We start from the raw sequence: 19,142 nt of genomic DNA, 5'->3' as shown, positions 1-19,142 counted from the left end.
AGGTGAACCACATAAGATACTGCATTAGGGCAATGTTTCTCAAACATTAATGTGTTCAGAGTGACCTGGGAATCTTATTAAACAGATTCCCCAGAGATTTTGATTCAGTAAGTCTAGGGTATGGTCATGAATCTGCATTTCTAAAAAATTCCCAGATGTTGCTGATGCTGCCAGACAATGGACAAAACACAAAATAGCATTAGTTTAAGGGGTAAGCTTGATATCAGAATACCTAGACTTAAACTGCACCACTATAGTTTACTAGCTTTCTGATCTTAAGTTACCAGATTTCTTTAAGTCTCAGCATTCTTGCCTCCAAAATGGTAATAATAATGGAACTCCTTGGGACTGATATGATATCTAAAATAGTTGATCTATAAAACATGCTTCTGGAAGTACCTAACAAATATTATGTGCTCAAATATTAAGTGTCAGTGTGAGTACTTAATAGTACAAATAAATCAGGTTCCTAAAGAGCAGGAGTCATTGAACTATGGTCAGAAGGATAAATCTGGCTCATTGCCTATTTTAGTAATGTTGGTGTACTATGAATACCTTTTTCATTTTTTAAATAGTTGAAAAATAGCAAAAGAATACATTTTTAACAAGTGAAAATTACATTAAATTCAAATTTGAGTGCTATTGGAACACAGCCATCCACTTGTTTACATATTACCTATGGATGCTTTTATGCTATAACAGCAGAGTTAAGGAGGGTTTATATGACAGCCTGTATGGCTAGCAAAGCCTAAAATGTATGCTGGATGGCTCCGTACATTAAAAGATTGCCACCAAATGACTTTATCAGTAGATTATTGGGTCTAGAACGATTCACATTTCTCTTGTCTACCATGGCAAAAATGTTCAATGGCTATAGTTTACAACAGGACAAAAGGAATGAAGGATTCTTAGATGTAAAATATTAAAAATAGTTGGTAAATAAAATGAATTTGAGGAATCAGAGGCAAAATGAGATAATTATCATCAAAGCTCCTCAAATCAGGAAATGCTGTTAGATGTTCCAACCCACTTAAAAATATGTATTTGTTGTCCTTTTTCTAATTATAAAAATGACACATGTTCATGGTAGTTGGAAAAAATGAAATGTATACAGAATATAAATTGATTATATCCCCAGTATTAGAGATAATCACATTTAAATATTTTTGTTTTTACAAAAATTGTTACTGTACAAAATGGTTATTTTTTTAAAACATATTTCTCCGACATCCTCATATATTCTTTGAGAACATTGTATTCATTAGCTAATGATGTTCCATTGCTTGTATGTACCACAATTCACATAATTATTGCCCTCATTATTTGATTTTAGGTTATTTTAAGGTTTTATTTGTAAAGAATGCTATAAAAATAAACAAACTTGCTTATAACTTTTCTGCATATCTGTGATTTTTTTCCTGCTATGCTAAGTTCCTATAATAAAACTTTTGTTTAAATTTGGGCTGCTTTCAAGGGAAGCGGAATAAAGTGAAGATCAGAGACAGGGGAAATGATGATTGAGATAGTCTCTCTCTCTCTTTTCCTCATCCCTTTTCTCCTTTCTCTCCCCCCCTCCCCACCTTCCACCCTCTCTCTCTTTTTTCTCTGGTTTTCTGGATTTCCAAACCACATCAATTTTGGGAATTTCTACCTAAAGATAAGTAACATTAAATGACATACTATCTTTTACCAACCCTGATTTTTTTTCTATAAACCCCATTCTTAAATCCATACCATTACAATGAGAAAAACAAAGTTCCCCCTTCCCTTAGGAAAAAAAGGCAATAATCTTATCAAAAATATTTTATTTACAAAAAAATTAATTATACTATACATCCTATACTGGAAATACATTGAATAATTGCTAAAATAAATACAGGCAATTAATTCAACTTTTTATAAGAATGAGAGAATTTGACATTTGAATGTTATCAAAGCTTAACTTAGAACATAAATAGTTAAAAAGGCAAACTCAAGTTTTAGTCTCATTTATTGGCATGGTGTGTTTGTTTCCCACAAGCTCCCCAGTCCGTGAGAGCCTGAGTTTCATAATGTCATATACCTTTTTGTACTCTGAAGGTAGAACGTGCAGCTTTTTCTTAGGCAGGATAGGTGTAACATAGATGACTGCATAAAAAAGCAGAAAGGCAGGAAGCACGAGTTTAACACTTCTCCATGTGTGTCTGCTTCACCACAATCTGTTTATTCAACTATTCCCATATTTTCATTGTGTTTTTAACACAAGTCTACACAGCACCAGCTACAAGGTAAGATCAATTGTGTAAAAGGTCAAATTGGATGCTTGAGGCTAAGTTCAGAGTATATTTTTACATGCGCCACTTCTTGATATACTTATTGAACCTTAATATTAATTTCTACTGTGTAGACAATTTTATATAGGCCAAGAACAGGAGAGATGAAGCAATGATCTGTATAATTCAGAAAAAAAAATCTTCCTTCCCTAGAAAGTAAAAGAGGACACTTGCAGCATAAATCTGCCAATTTTGAACCTATGTGTTTTAGACTTATTATAATTTATTCAACTCACCTGTGTAAACATCATACCAACATGTAAAGTGAAATGGCAAGCTGAAAAATAAGATAGGTGAAACATGTTCAATATCTAGATAGGATCTGGTAAATTTGGGCCACAGAACCAAACCTTTGATGAACTGCACTATATTTGTCCAAATTATACAGATAATTTTTCCACTTTCCATTTTACTTGGCCTAGGAAAACACTGCCAGAATCTCCAAAGATTATTCGTCTTTGATACTCATGGTTTGTCCATTGCTGGATGCCTACTTTTGTCTTTCAAGGACTAGCACTCCCTTTTTATTAATCTTATGAAAAAATTGCACTTTTCTACCCTTTGGCCTTGAGTTTCAATGACTTATTTTTTCTTTTGTACACCTGAAAGTATGTGTTTTTACTCCCAAAGTGTGACGGGTATATTGGCCTTTTCTAAAAGGAATGAAAAACAAAAGTTAAAATATTGAAAGTTTAAATACTTTTTTCACAGGAAATAAACTATTCAATTTTAAAATGTAGAGAGAGAGAGAAACATTTTATTCTTTCTATCATGAACATCAGTCAACCAAGCTTCACATTTTGGGCAGGTTTTTTAAGTATGAATTTTTTTCAGAACTTATTTTATTTAAAAAAAAAAAGGAAGAACAGGTGTATTTTGGCAGAGAAGTAAAATATAGAAATATGTAAAATTTGTTTTAAAAATTGGCATACAAAATTTAAAAACACAGTACAATTATATCAAAATACAGCACAGCCAACGGCCTTTAAATTTCCTTTGGCATTTCATTTGGTAAAGTTAAAAAGAAAATCCTTCCTAAAAAAAAATTATCAAAACAGTCCATAAGTTAGGTTGTATAGGTTGAAAGAACTTTTCCTTGAGTTTCCAAAATCTTTTTCTTCCATGATAACCCACATAAAGCATGGCTAGTGAGGTATATAGGACAAAACACTTTCAGGTGGATGCACAGTAAGGAAAAAGTGCATAAACAAAGAATTCATCCCATTTTCATAGAAATAACAGGTTAAATCTGAGATTCTTCTTGTTGATGTATTGTTTTACTTTGGCAGAATGAAAATAAACCCATAGAAATGTCTTTGTTCAAGTCCCAGCAGCAGTGATATGTCTCCTTTGGTGGCATTATCTGATGCCACAATACTGTACAGCCCCTAGAGGAACTAAGGTGGTATATGTGACTGCAAACGTCAAACCATGTGAGATCATACATCAAGCACCATGTCATACTGTTGTCCCTTCTTCCGCCTGCCACACTTATTGATGAGAACCACATACAGCGTCAAAAGCATGACCCAATAGCATGCATAGAGCAACGTTCCAACAATTAGAACTGTCTGTTTGGATTCCGAAAATGGCTTTTTGGATTCCTTATAAATGGTGAAAATCACACCACCCAGGAGGATTGTAAACCAAACTGACACTGGGATGAGTCCTATGAAATTAACAACAATGGTTTTCCTTCCTGATGTGCCCCACCCAGCTTTGTTTATGGTTGCGATTGCAAACATCTTGGCGGGAAGTAAACTGGACATGTATAACACTGAGTAGAGAGACATGAAGACCATGACGATATTTCCTCTAAGGCAGCTGGCAAAAGATGATTTGATGAGACCTACTAGCTGGACAGTTAACAAGAAGAGGAGGATGTTCCAAATTTTACCTCGGTAGAAGAGCTGAATTACTGTGGCAATGAGGAAGAAAGGAAAGAATCCAGTGATAACCGCCTCGTAGGTCATCCACAAGTGATGTTTGTGAAACCACATTGCATTGTACAGCCACTCTCGGAAGTACGACTTGCTCCAACGGGTCTGCTGGTTTAACCATCTGAGATATTCTATAGGTGTTTCAGTAAGGCACTTGGATCGAGCTGTGTATTTTGTTGCATAGCCCAGACTCAGCACCCGGTTCGTTAGATGCCTGTCATCACCAAAACTACATTGGTTGCCCATGAATTCCTGATTATACCAGTCTTCCACAAACTCATGCAGCAAGGAGTTTCTGTACATTCCCAGAGGTCCACTAATGCACTGGACACACCCAAAATAAGACTGACAGGCCCTTTCTATGTTAAAAGCCATCCAGTATCTCACACTGCTGAGGAAGGAGATCCAGGAATCGTACTTGTTTAAAATCTGCAAGAAGGAAAATACAAAAGGTAAGCTTTAGATAAAAATACCAACAAAACTGCACCATCCTGAGATTGACTACCTAAAGTGAGATTTGTTATTTTATCTTCCCATTTTGGCTTCCTTCCTCTTTTGACATGATTATGTTGTGTTTTCTCCGACACTGTGTTACTAGATTGATTTGTTAAGTTGTTGTGTGCATATGTTGGGATGCTTTGATGGTGAATATTTTTTCTCTGCTTCATCATTCTCTGTCCTCTTTTTGCTATGATGTTTATTCTTGTTCTTATTGTTGTGTTATAAGATTGAGGTTTTTAGGCTTTAGCCCTCAGTCCCCAAATTCTTCTCCCAGGCACTCTTTCCTACCATCTAAAATTTGAAAAATTTTAAGTTTTAGTCCCTTCTATTCTGGTTAATTTCCAAATCATCCAAACCTTGGCTGTTAATTTTCCTTCTCCCTTCTCCACGCTTTTTCACAATGCCAGTGATAAAAGAGTTTGCTCTTGTCTCCTGGCAAAATCTGAATCCTAAAATAATTCTTTATGTAAAGGCTTTTGAAATTTTTTTAAGTTTTTTTCTTTGCACTGTTTCTAAATTTTCTCCTCTGTCTCAATTTTGTTCAGTTTTTATCTGGATTTTGCATGCTTTCTTTTTTATCATCAGGCTATTTCTTTGTCATTTCTAATGCAATTTCTTTGCCTTTACTATCAACCTACATATACAAAATGAGTCATACAACCACACAATATCTAAATTTTAAAGTCAATTTTCCATGTGCTTCTCAACTTTTGCCAAAATCTAATCTCGTGTTTCAAGGGACTCCTTTATTTTTACATATTTTCACACATTCATTTTTCCATCTCACAAACATCAAACTATGTTCATTAATATTTGTTTCTCTAATCACTTTTCCATTAGTAGCAAATGATGGGTCATACTGGAAAATCTACGTATTATTTCTTTCTTTGCCTTTCTCACTAGTATAAATTTGAGTTGTTGTTTCTTTTTTCTTCCTATTTTCCAGTTTGGATTTTTGACCAACCACATATTAACCAGTATTTAAATATATAGGTATAAGATATATGACCCATTCCCTACCACAGTTCTGTTTGTTTACCCTTGTAGCTAAATAAACTCCAACATTAGAGTTTCGCAGAACATGAAATATTAAGTTATGGTCCAAGGATATATAGTAGAAGTCATTGCACATTTATGTTATTAATATGTTGCATATAACTTAGCCACTAAAGACATGGGTTATACTCCAGGACTAAGCAAGGAAATCCTAAATTATTTCAATTTTTAATAGGAAAAGAGACAGTGAAGTGGGTCCAAGGCACATTCTAATGTGTCTTCAACACCAACAACAATACCTGGCAGAGTCAGTATGTAATAAATGTATGTTCAAGGAATCAATGAGCCAGAGTGCTATTAAAAGTGTCTCATACAAAACATGAAGCCATATGTACCTGGACATCTCCCCCAACACCTCCAACCATGGGGTCTTCTTCTAAAACTTTTACCATCTCCACAGATGAGGCAGGGTCAAGCATGGTATCTGAATCACAAACCTGCAAAGAAGACAGTAGAAAATGAGTTAAAGAGAAGGTAGACCCGTGAGCACACTGCATACAATCAAAAGTGGGCCCACATACCACGCCCTCATCTTTATTATCAGGAAGCCTCAGTCAGCAAGTGTCACGGGGATGAAAGAGGACTTGTTATATCATGGCCAATACAAAGAGCTTATTTTTCAGCAAGCTTAATATTTAAGTTAATGACATTGCTGGGCAGAACAGCTGAAGTGATGTGCTAGGTATGACTTGTAGGGTGACCAGCATGTCCCAGTTTGCCATGGTTGCCCCCAGTTTTGGCAATGAAAGTCTCATGTCCCTGGTAACACCACTGGCAAACTAGAATGTTTGGGAACTCTAGATGTCTATAGTTTTTTTCCCAGTTGCCTTAAATAAGGCTTTTAGGCAATTGTCTCTCAGGTCTGAATGACAAAAAGATCTTATGACATTTTTGAAAGAGAGACATATTTAACAATGGTTTTCCTCCTATTTTATTTCATTTTTTTAATTTCAGAATATTATGGGGGTACAAATGTTTTGGTTACATAAATGGTACATTTTGGTATATTTTGTACCATTTGATTCAAAGTTATTTATAAGTGTGCCCATCACCCAGATAGTGTGCATTGTATCTGTCAGGTGTGAATTTACCAGCCCCCTCCTCCCCCCTCCCACCTGCTTGATTTCTGATGGGTGTTATTTCCATATGTGCACATAAGTATTGATTGATTAGTTCCAATTTAATGGTGAGCACATGTGGTGTTTTTCCATTCTTGTGACACTTCACTTAGAAGAATGGTCTCCAGTTCCATCCATGTTAATATAAGAGGTATTAGTTCACCATTTCTTTTACAGCTGAACAGGACTCCATGGTATACACATACCACATTTTATTAATATGATGAATAAAAGACAGGAGAGCAATTCTTCTGCAGATGATGGTATAGTTCTGAAGCAAGACGTCCATATGGCCTGGGCTTAGTAAATGACTTCATAAAGGGAACTAGCTTTACAGACTTTTAAAGATATTTAAAGATCTTTAAAACATCTTTTATTCTAAAGCATTAAGTGTTCATCTAGTAGATGCAAATCACTTTAAGCTATTCTAGGAATGTCAATTATTGCTTTTAAAAACAATCTTTCCATGGGCCAAGAAAAAATCAATTCTGAATCCAAACAAAATACAACTTCAAGAAAATTATTGGAGGTAGTTGATACCTGTGCATCCATAATAGACATTTCTATTAGGACAGGGTTATAATTAGTACTTTTCTTTCCGGCCTGATTTCTAAGTCAATTGAAATATTAAACAGAAGAACAAAGCAGATGCAAAACCAAACTATCACATGTAAACTTATAAAGCTGATATGGAGAATAGGATTTATATCTGCGGAGAGGTGGGCTTCATAATTCTGTTGATAATTCCGTTCCCCTATTTTAGGCACCGTACTAAGTCCCAGGAAGGCTCTAAGTGGAACTAGCCTCCTCCTGCAGATGGAGTGTTTGCCCCTTCCACAGGCATGGCTGCTGCATGCTCCTGGGGTGTAGCCCACTCCCAGAAGAGGGACGGAGCTGGGCTTCCTATTACTCCTTCCATACTCACTACTCGGATTAAGTCACTCGTCTTCTCTTAAAAAAGAAGTGAGACAGTGGGCAAAGGCCAGGTGGGTTATACCTGGAGTTTCCTCCACATGATCCGAGAAAAATCAGAAGTAGAAAAAAAGTTGGAAAAAAAAAATGTTCCCATCTCCCCATCACTGCAACATTTACTAATTGGACACAGTATACTTTTTTGCTGAATGCAGAAAGGCCCCAACAGATACAAACTTATCAGCCATTATTCTGCCAGCAAGTCTGGCTAAACTGGTTGGATCGAATCAAGACTTAGCCTGTTTCTTTATATCAAAAGTAATTATCTTAACAGTTTTCCAAGCTACTCTATAAAATAGTCAGCATTTGATATATGAATTTTGAATAATAAAAAAGTAATTAATTTGTAGAAACAAAGTCTGAGTTGAAAGGGACCTTAGATAATATGGAACATGAATCCCTTACATTGTTAGATAAGGAATCACAACATTTTAAATAAGTATCTGTCTCAATTTTACTAGTAGCTATTTTTTTCTGAAAAGGTTTTATGTTAATGAAGAATACTGGTAAAAATAGCAACTTAAGTGCATTATTAAAACATGACATATGAAATATATGGGGCATCTAATTATAAAAAGTGAACTTACCCCTTTAGCAAAACTATAGCTACTTTGGGATTAACTTCTGATTTTTTGTTTTGTTTTGTTTATTTATATTTAGTGCACTCATTCTCTAAATAAAAACTCATTTATTGTTTTTTTGGCATTCCATTTAGGTTCAACATAATCACATTTACTTTAAGAAAAAAAAATTTAGGCAGAAGCTAGGCATGAGTCTGTCATTGTACAAAGTAGGATGTCACTAACACTTGCGTTTGTATCCAAGCATCCCAAGCCTCCCTAGCCTAGACAAATTCCTCCGAAAGCAATGTTTTGCCTCTTCCATGCCTTGTCGGTCACTGGTTTGTATATGGCTACAAGCTGGGCAGGAGGTCTGTGATGAGGGGAGAGAAGGGTGAAGGCAGAAGTCCAACCCATCTTTGGAATCCAGCATCCTGACTTTATGCCACACCCACCTCTATTGACTCAAGCTGGAAGAGGTAAAACCAGAAGGCTAAAATAAGACTAAAAACAACAGGAAGGGAGCAACCCAGAATTAATGTTCAAATAAGTCTGCCTGCTTGTGAGCACAACCAGGCCAGAGGAATTGCCTCTTTGAAATGACTAAACTGAAACCAAACTTCTGAGGTTCTGCATATTTAAATTGGTCCTTGCCACTCCCAGTTCCTAATAGCGAAGTGCCAGATGTTCTCTGAGAGATTGTTCACACAGTGCGTTTAGCTATGTCAGAAGAGAAAGCTCAGAAATCTCTTGGGAAAGGGTTTGTTACAGTAGGATTTAAGAGTTTTTAAAAATTTCATCTTCTGGATGCTATGTGGTGATAGAATGCAAACTAAAAAGCCACAGTCTTTGCTTGACAATCTGTAAAAGCATGTGTGTTCAGGGACACAATGACATTTACTTATTAGGGTATAAAGAGCTTAACTTTTGTCCTTCTTAAATTCCAGATGGCAGGAACAGAATTTCTAGCTGTCTCCTCACTAATTAATAACAAGTACGCAATTTCATGAATGTTGACTACTTAGGTCTTGGCTCCAGTCTGTGGGAGACATACACCAGTCCATGCAGAGTTGAACCACACATAAGGGAAAACTACAGGACACGATTTGAACACAGGACACAGAACAAACCGAAACATCTTTTTGGCCACACTACATGTATCACTGTAATTTGTTGAAACCACATGATCACGAGTTATGAGATTTCTCACTGGGAGATATGGAAATGAAGCAAAGTCACCAACTTTTGAGTAAACGGAATGAAACATGTCAAGACAAAAAGACATTATTGGGAGTAATCAGCCACCTCAGCTTTAACCACAGAAACACCAACTACAGGGCATAAGCCCATCACTCTTCCTGTATCACTACTCTAGCCAAGAGTGCATTCCCTCTCTTTCCTCCCTAAAACAGGGGTTGGCAAACAGACCTACAAGTCAAGTCCAGCCTCCCACTTGTTTTGATATGGTCTGTGGGCTAAGAATTGTTTTACATTTTTAAATAGTTAAAAAAAAAATCAAAAGAAGGGTATTTTGTGACACATGGAAATTACATAATATTCCAATTTTGGTGTTTATAAAGTTTTATTGGAATCCAGCCATGATCCTTCACTTATGTATTATTTATGGCTGCTTTTCACTCTACAACAGCCAAGTTGAATAGTTACAACAGAGACCATACAGTGTGCAAAGTCTAATATCTAGTATCTAGCCTTTTATAAGTCAAGTTTGCCAACCCTGCGTTCAAAATAACTGGGCACAGGGGGAGGGTTCTGCTTTCATAAAAATAATGATGAAGTTGAGATTAAATATGTTTGAAGCCCCAGTGCTAATTTGGTAGATTTTTTAAAGTTACCTCTATCTTTAAGTTACGAAGAGCAGTAACTGTATAAAGTATAGGATTTCAATAAATTAGATTGTCTTTAGCCAAGATTTTACCTATTATAAGAATAAAGGCCCATAGAATCAAGAAGCCTCAATTAAAGTCTTGAGTCCTGTAACTTACTACTTCTATCACCTTGAACAAGCCACTTACTATCATGGCACATGAGTGAGGTACTGCATGTAAAAGTACTTTGTGAATTACAAAGGACTGTAGAGACCAAGTGTGGTGGCTCGAGCCTATAATCCTAGCACGCTGGGAGGCTTAGGTGAGAGGATCGCTTGAGCCCAGAAGTTTGAGGTTGCCGTGAGCTAGGCTGACTCCACGGCACTCTAGCCTAGGCAACAGAGCAAGATTCTGTCTCAAAAATAAAACAAAACAAAACAAAACAAAGGACTGTAGAGAAATATTTCATTAGCATAAGATAATAATCTTTAATTTTTTTATACTCCCAAAGTAACCCACATCTAATCATGGTAATCAATTATTACTACAAACATGGTTCCTTAGAGAGAATCACTAAAAGGGACATGGGAATTGATTACATACAGAGAATCTCTTAGCACACGAACAAATTCAAATTTATCTGGAACCATCTATAGCATTTCTGTCCATTCCAACTTATCTTACTGATCTTAAAGGTAATTTATCTCACAACACTCTAAACAAAAATTCCTTCTAGAAATATTGTTATTTATTACCAAACGCCTATTAAATTCTAAGACCCAAGTCTGAAATGCTAAGTCTCCATGTTTCACTTTTTAAAATGTCTTTCCTTTTAGATGGACTGATGGCTCTCCTCCCTACTTTTCATACCACTTCAAAGAGCATTGAGAGCCAACACAGCAAGAGGAAAATCTGAATTGCTTTGGCTGCCTTCAGTGAGGGGACAGGTGGGAAATAAATCAAGACTCCTTCTGTTGCTACTGGCTTCACTTTTTTCCTGCTTGTAAGGCTCAATTCTTTCTTAACCTTCACCCTTCATCTTAACCTTGACCTTTCATCTTAACTTTGACCTTTCATCTTAACCTTGACCTAGTAAGACTATCTCTAGAGCACATAGAATTTGCTCTTGGTCCCTACCACAACTTAATTAAAAAGTAAATGGAAATTTTTGTACCACCTCCTTCAATTTCTCTAAAGAAAAGGGGTAAGGGCCAAAACCAAAAAATTCACAAATAATTTCTTACTGGCAAATAAGATCGTGCCATTCTCCCTGAACTGCTAACAGTGTAGCACCAGAGTAAACACTACAGTGAGGAAAAGTAAGCACTATACAAGGCCTTGGGATCAAATAGATCTGGGTCCCAACCCACCATTTACCAGTTATATAATAAACATGGACTAGTTTCTTAACTGTGGACTCCTTACCTCCTATCCCTAAGCCTCTGTTCCTTAGGTGAAAAATATGGATAATCTTATCTACCTCGTAAGTTTTTTGTAATGGTTGGTTAGCTAATGAGATAATGTATATAAAACTCTTAATAATGGCTAGCTCATAGTAAATGTTCAATAAATGAAAGTCATATTTGGTAAGAAGTGATAAACCAAAACCAGAGGCACAAATTCAGGACACTAGTCCAAAGAGAGAAGGTCCTGCTTATAATTACTGTAAATAAACTATGACTCACCCAGAGAGAGGGGAACCCATGCCTCACCCAATATTCAACACATGTAAATGAGTTGAATTCTTGAGCAGACAATGTAAAATTCCTTAGAATGGGTTGTTAATGAGGGGGAAAATGTAGAATAACTAGAGAGTAGTTTGCAGCTGATTAAGACTCATTCATGACCTGGAATGTGCCCTTGTGGTACAGTGTATGAAAGTTCATCCTGTAGCAAAGGGTAGACTCCGGACCCAGTGAAACTTATAGATGCCTTTGTTGTAGCTTGACTTGACATCTCTTCATTAACATTGAGCTTGCTGAATGTAATGCTCCATAACACAGGAACATCATCTTTGGTTCCAGAAATATATAAATGTCGATGACAAACTTTTCCTTTTTTAAATCTAGACCCTGAGAATTGCATTTTTAAATAGTTAAAAACTCATAACGTATGGTCACTAATTATATTACAACAAACTTCTAAGACCATCAATCCTGTATGCCACTTTATTTTTTTTTTTTTAAATCTTGATTTTCTATTTATATGGATCCTGGATAAATGGAATTTACATGTAAGCATACACCTGAGTTAACCAGCCTCAGTCTAAGTGGCAAATACAAAATCATAAAATCTAAAAATGTTAGTGCTATAAAAACCCTTTGAAATTAATGAGTAAAAAAATATATATCCTCAAAGAAAAGACAATTTTTCTTTTGCGAAAGGTATTGGGGGATGGGGAGGATGATCTCTTATAGCAACTAGGTTTATGGTACAGGATCTCAAGTCTAGCCAATGGAAAGCCTTTACATTATGGACACTTAAGCAGTTTGGCACTTCTTTGTTGCTCATTTTAAAAGGAATTAGGAAGATATAAGCCTTCCTTGGTAGAATGAATTGTCCAAATTGTTATAAAATAACTCTTGCCTTAAGCCAACCACCAACCAATAATCTCTTCCAATCATTAAAGTGAAAAAAGGAATCATTTGGTTATTCTCTTTTCCTTTCTAGGAAAACTTAAACATGAGTGAAATTTATAAAAGGTGCAAAGCAAAGGTAACAAGCCAGCTGGAAAAGTGGGAAACCAAATGTTGTCACCTCAAAGGCTTAAACCATGAAACACCCTTATTCCAAATGCTTGGAATTCTCATTCCAAAGAAGGTAATCAGGGAAACCTACAATGGTGGCCCTTAAATTAGGGCTTATATTCAAGAACCCAATTTGGGGGGAAAGGGCCAATTAAAGTGAAAGTGAGAAACATGACAATAGTTGATAAATGAAAAGAAAATTCTGATATCCCTTTTTGTTTTCTTTTGCTCTCGCTGTAGCAGAGCCTCCAGGATGTTGCTAAAAAGAATTAAGATGTCAGAGGAATTAAACCAGTAGTGAGTTAAGAGACCTGAATTGGGAGGGATCTTAGAGATGATCTGTTCTATCACATCAATTGATGAATCAATAGAGGCCAGGCCCTCGGCAAGTAAATGACAGAGTTGGGTATAGAATTCAGACTTCCTCATTCCTATTTCAGTGGGCTCTTAATATTATTCTCCAAAACGAGGGACACAAAGAAACACTACTCTCAACACTGGCCTTCAAATATTTCAGTTGCTTAGGCTTTGTATACAGAACAGGAACCAAACAAATGTTACATATAGTTGATTATTGTTAACCACAGTAGTTATGGTTGCCAGGAATGCTGAATTACGGAATATTGAAAATTTTCTTCTAGTAGAACTATAGTTTTAATTTCCTCCATTCTTCTGGTCACAACATGTTCATCTACTGATCAATACATAACCTTGTTTTATTTGTGCTTTCTATTTAAATATACCTTATTTAATATGTATATATTGTTGATCTATTATTATTGAACTCACGTCCAACAGCACAATAACTCATACCTGAAGGAAATTCATCTCAATAGGGCATACCACAGGCTCCTTATGATTAGGAACACTAGACAGTACTTCAGCATACACTTAGGGGCCATTTAAAATAGCTACATCACCAAGAAAAAGCACAAAAAGGTGAAAAACATGGTACCAAATAACCATGAGGAGGATAATTGTTTACAGTGTAAAAGCCGAAAGAAGGCAAAGCATCACCCTGTTTGACCTCAGTGGGAACACGTGCATTGGATGACTCCAAGTTTTTGCCATTGTGAGCATGCATGCAAATGACCAAAGCACTGTGAGTATTGACTCTGGAGTTACAAGTAAATTTTAGTGAGTATGCAAATTTGTGAATACAGAATCCATGAATAATAAGGGCCAATTCTATTGTTGTGAAAGATATAGCTTTACTTTTTTCCCACTCCAAGAATTCTTGATACCTAGGATGTTGCCAGATTCAATTAACAATAAAAATGCCTCCTATAATCTTCCTGCTTAGAAAACGTTCATATATATTATATAATTTCATGTCTAGAAAATCCCTAATATACACATCCAGGGATATTGGAGTTTTTTTCTTTTGTTGCACAGGCTGGTGACCACTTCAGTTGTAACAGGCATGTTCAATGATAAAAGATTGGGATAAAGTAATTATATAATCTAGACAAAGTATATTTTAAGTCTTCTGATGCCATTATATTAAAAAATTCAAAAAATAAATATAATCCCAAACTGTTTTAAAAATAAGGGAAAAATAGAAGTGTATACATTGGAAAGCATTAAACTATCAGTTGTGAATTTGTTGCATATAATTTTAATTTTGCCCATTGTGCTTTCTTTTATATTTTTAAAACACACTTCTATAAACATGTGCTACATTAGTAAATTAAAATGCCAGTATAAATACTATTTTAAAGAGGTAAGTGAGATTTTTACCCTATATTAAGCCATATCCAGAACAGGTCAGAATCTCTCTCTTTTTGAAAAACAAAGTTTCTCTAGAAAATATAATGATTCTGGATTTTTAAAATCTTCCTCATCCTTTTTCTAATTTTTCATTCCCTTCATCTTCTTTTCTCAACTTTTTTTCCTCCTGTTTTTCTATTTTCTCTCTGAAAGCAGCCAGCAGCATCATCAGATAAATTTGCTGCCACACTGCCTTTCTCCTTGACTAGAGCTTCCCTGGGGGTCCCCTGTCAGCATTCAGTATGTGAATGGCTGCAAGACAGAGACAGTAGTCAGTTGAGAAGACTAGAGATGAAAGCTGAAACAGATGGAGGGAAAGGTGGTAACTGGTCAAGCCTTTTTCCCCAGCAGAACAGAAGCAGCAGACCCAGAGGTCCCAGGAGCATAGATGGAAAGGATAACCTTGAGACAGGAAGTGAGGTTGGGTATTCTTGAAACAATGTAAGCAGAAGAGAGTAAAAAGATAATCTCAACAGCATTCAGAACTAGTACTTTTGACTTTCCCTTTAATAGGAAGCAAGATCATCTGTTAGCAGTTAAGCAGGGAGGAGTTTGGATCGGGCTCTGGGAGAGTGGTGAAGGTATGAAATAATAGGTTATGAGAGCAATAAGCAGGACATCTATTCAAAAGCAAGTGAAAAAAGTGCTGACGAGTGCCAAGGATCCAGCTGCAACTGGAAACCAACTCTTTTGGCCTTCTCTCTCCACAGTTAAGCAGTATTCTCCAGCAAGCATGTGAGCAGATGGTCAGTTCCATCCCTGGCCCCATTTTCTCTTGTGTATTACCACCTGAACTTTGCTTCCTTCTTTCCCTAACCAGCCTGCACTCCAAGTTCCCTCACTTGTAATGCTTTGTGGCCAACATCCTCAAACCTCTCTCCCTTTTGGCTTCCTGTGGCTTCTGCTTTGCAATTCTTGAACTATAGGTCAATCAGAATAGAAGATGAGAGTGACTAGTGTTTAGTTTTAACCTTATGAAATTGCCATTCTTACTTGTCAGACATGGCTAAGTATCTGGGGATGTGGGACAGCATTACCAGTTTCCGAATGCTGAGAGATTTGTACCCTTGTATGAGTGCTTGGAACTGGTGTAGAGTCCCAGGAGGCATCAGGACCTAGTTAGCAGCAGCTGCCTGGGTCAGTCTATCTGGAAGCTTCCTCCATCTCTGCATGGAGGAAGAGAAGCTCTCAAGCCTGATTAGGGCTCCAGTAGGAAGCCTACTCTAACATTTCATATTTTGTATTATTTCCTCCTGGACAGGCACAGTGTGAAGTTGTCAAGGATACAAACAAAATTCAAAACAAAAATGATGGGAGAAGAGGGCTTGGGAGGAGCTGATTTAAAAAAATAAAGAAAAAAAAAAAAAACCACTCCGCACAATGAGGCCTTGATGAGAAATGACAAATGTAGCAGTTGTTCTAACTAAAATTAAAGACAAAATTTTCAAAACAGATGTTTTCTTGTGTTAGGCTCAGAGTTTCATTTTTCATATGCTCTATAACTTCCCCCACTGATCCCTTCCTTTAAAAATATCCTATTAGTCTCTTACCTAGGCCCAAAGTTGTATTATATAAATCCTGAATGTCCCGAGATAACTGAGACCACCTTAACTGTGAAAGTTCTACTATTGAGAAATTAGGAGAAACTGGAGAGAGAAACTCTCCCAACTCCCTGGAAGTGAGATTAATACACAGATTAGTATAATGAAGAAATGCCTCAAAACTTTAGATGTTAACTAAAGTTAATCCCATGGTAGCAACTGACAGATACTATAATCTTTAAGGAAAGACTAGACAATAATATAATAAATAACAATATTAACAGAAAAAGCTTTAATTGTGTTAATAATACCAATCCAGTATCATAAATGACTTTTTCTAAACACTTGGAATACACTGTTTGAAAATAATTATCTCAAATCACTTGTGAGATTGGTTTATTCTATCTAGAAAACCAAGACTCAGAGAGAAAGGTTTTGCTCAAGGTCACCCAGCTAATAATACCTGTGTTGGAACCTTCATCTATTGGCTCCAAAGCCAATGCCCATTCCAATCTCATTACCAGAGAACCACTGGGCAGCGTGACTTTGTGGCAATAAAGGCTCCTCGTGGGTCTTCTGAAAAGCAGAATTTCACTCCTAAGAGGAGAGGAAGTGTATCCCAGTGGACTTCTTAAATCAGAGACATTTCTTTATCCTCAATATCATCATGACCTAAATCTAAGTATGTGCAGAAAATTAAAACTAGAAAATTCACAAGGACCCTACTAACGTTCTTAAGAAGAAAGCCTTAATGAGAACTAGAAGAGGAAAAGCCCCGTAGTGAGCTGTCAGGGAATTAATGAGAGACACAGTCTGTCTCATTTTCATGCAAACAAACACCATCACAAATGCTTTCAAAGGTCAAGTTGCAGTGAATGAGGTAATGCTGTTTGGGAAGCGAAGTAAACATTACTTTTGTTTTGCTCTAAGATGTTTTCTTTTTCGTTTTTGTTTTCCTTTCCTTTCTCTCTCTCAGTTTTGAATTTTTTGTTCTTTTAAATCAAAATTGCTCTCACTACCCCATTTGCCCAGTCTCTGCAAAAAAACATTTTATAGCTTCCCTTCAGCCTGCAGAATTTCTCAAGACCCTTCTGCTCAGGCAGACACTATTTTCTTACAAAGCTGGAGAATTTTAGACTGTGGAAAATGACGTTGGATTTGACTTGGCAGAAACAAGGGGGCAGAGAAGGTAAGGGAGGGGGAGAGAAGGGAAGGAAGGGTCTCCTGTCAAAATATTCTTGACGTTTAACCAATAACATGGCACAAGTTAAGCATTTTCATAGATAGTCTTAACAGCTTTACAAGATTTTTTTTTTCTCGTTTTCAAAATGTGCTTTCAACAGTTATGCTGTTTTCAAATGAACTGAAAGAGGTACTGTGTTCAGAAGGGACAAGGATGGGCTATAGCATATGACTGGAGAGATACAAAAGCGGCTTTATTTAAATGTATGTTTGCCCTGGCAGGAATTTGGAGACCTACCTGTACATAATCCACACTCCGTCCCAGTGCTCTGAACGCCGTGTACATGACTTCTCTTTTTCCACCCCATTTTTGCATGATGCAAACACTTTTGTTGGACAAGACCAATTGGGTTACATGTTGTGAGCTTTCTTTATGTGATTCATCCGTCTCACCGGGACCCTTTTCGTGGAAGTTGTTCTTCCAGATATAAGTGGCTGATTTGTCCCTGCCCATGACTTCACTGAAGATGTCCATCATGTAAATGTCATCTTCCGAGTTCCCATCTATGACCATGACAACTTTAATCCCAGGGTAGGTTAGCCTTTTCACAGATTGCAAACATTTCCTTAAGTAGTCTGGATCTTCTTGATATGCAGCGATGCAAAGAGCAACTGTTTTGTTCAACTTAATGGGGGTTTCTAGGGATTTTTTCATTTTTCGATGCTCCAGAAAAGCAAACAGGCTTTGGATGATGAGGTGTGATGCTAAAAAGGCACCATACAGTCCAAAAGAGAAATAGTAATTATCCGTTTGGATAAACTGGTAGCCAACAATATAAGCAGCTGTGATTCCAAGGAGGAGAGAGACTCCAAAAAGTGTGGTTCCAATTATTCTCAGGATACATATAAACCTCTCACAATGCATCTGTAATATAATCAAACAATACTCTTGGTTAACCACTGTTGTCCCACGCTTGTTATATACATGGCATCACGGCGAAAGCATTAGACTAGAAGCATCCAGGAGTTCTAACACTGATTTTCTCACTTAATTCGCTGTGTGACTTTCTGCACCTCAGTTTGCTCATCTGCAATTTAGGGATAAAGATGCCCTTCTGGCACACCTGAGAGGGTTGTTTCAAAAATCAAATGAGATGATGTAGCAGGCACTACTGAAAACCATATGTATTAAACGAATACCTGGATACATTGTTTTTAGGATGTTAGATTATTTGTCTAAGGCTACACTCTGTGTATGTGGTCACAGCTAGGCATGGAACTTAAATTTCCCAACACCCAAAGCAACCATTCTTCCTGCACCATGTAGTCACCTCACCCCTCGATACTGACCAGTAAAAAATACACAGGGGATTTTGATAAATTTCTCATGTATAATTTCATCTCACCTCCAATGTAAATCCCTTAACTTACATTCTTTCCATGCAGCCAAATGAGATTGGAGATCAGGATACCTGGATTCTAGTACGAGCTCATCAACTAGTTGTGTGACCTTGGGTGAGTCATTGTACCTCTCTGGGCCTCAGGTTTTTTTTTTCTTTAAATTTGTTAAATGAGAGATTTTAGACTTGATTATTTCCAAAGTCCCTATTGACATTA

General features: G+C 36.6%; 1 protein-coding gene across 1 annotated transcript; it reads right to left on the bottom strand.

Annotated features, from left to right (window-relative positions):
• Positions 1–3,751: 3,751 nt before the first annotated feature.
• Positions 3,752–18,450, bottom strand: HAS2 (hyaluronan synthase 2). Its single transcript, XM_069466037.1, has 3 exons — positions 17,824–18,450; positions 6,145–6,246; positions 3,752–4,681 (listed from the first exon to the last, which is right to left on the bottom strand). Exons 1-3 carry the CDS (start codon positions 18,448–18,450, stop codon positions 3,752–3,754), a joined length of 1,659 nt encoding a protein of 552 aa, XP_069322138.1.
• Positions 18,451–19,142: the final 692 nt, after the last annotated feature.

The sequence above is a fragment of the Eulemur rufifrons genome, chromosome 3 (assembly GCF_041146395.1).
Source record: "Eulemur rufifrons isolate Redbay chromosome 3, OSU_ERuf_1, whole genome shotgun sequence".
Classification (NCBI taxonomy): domain Eukaryota; kingdom Metazoa; phylum Chordata; class Mammalia; order Primates; family Lemuridae; genus Eulemur; species Eulemur rufifrons.
The sequence above is the reverse complement of the archived record's forward strand: the minus strand, read 5'-3'. Positions and strand labels throughout refer to the sequence as shown.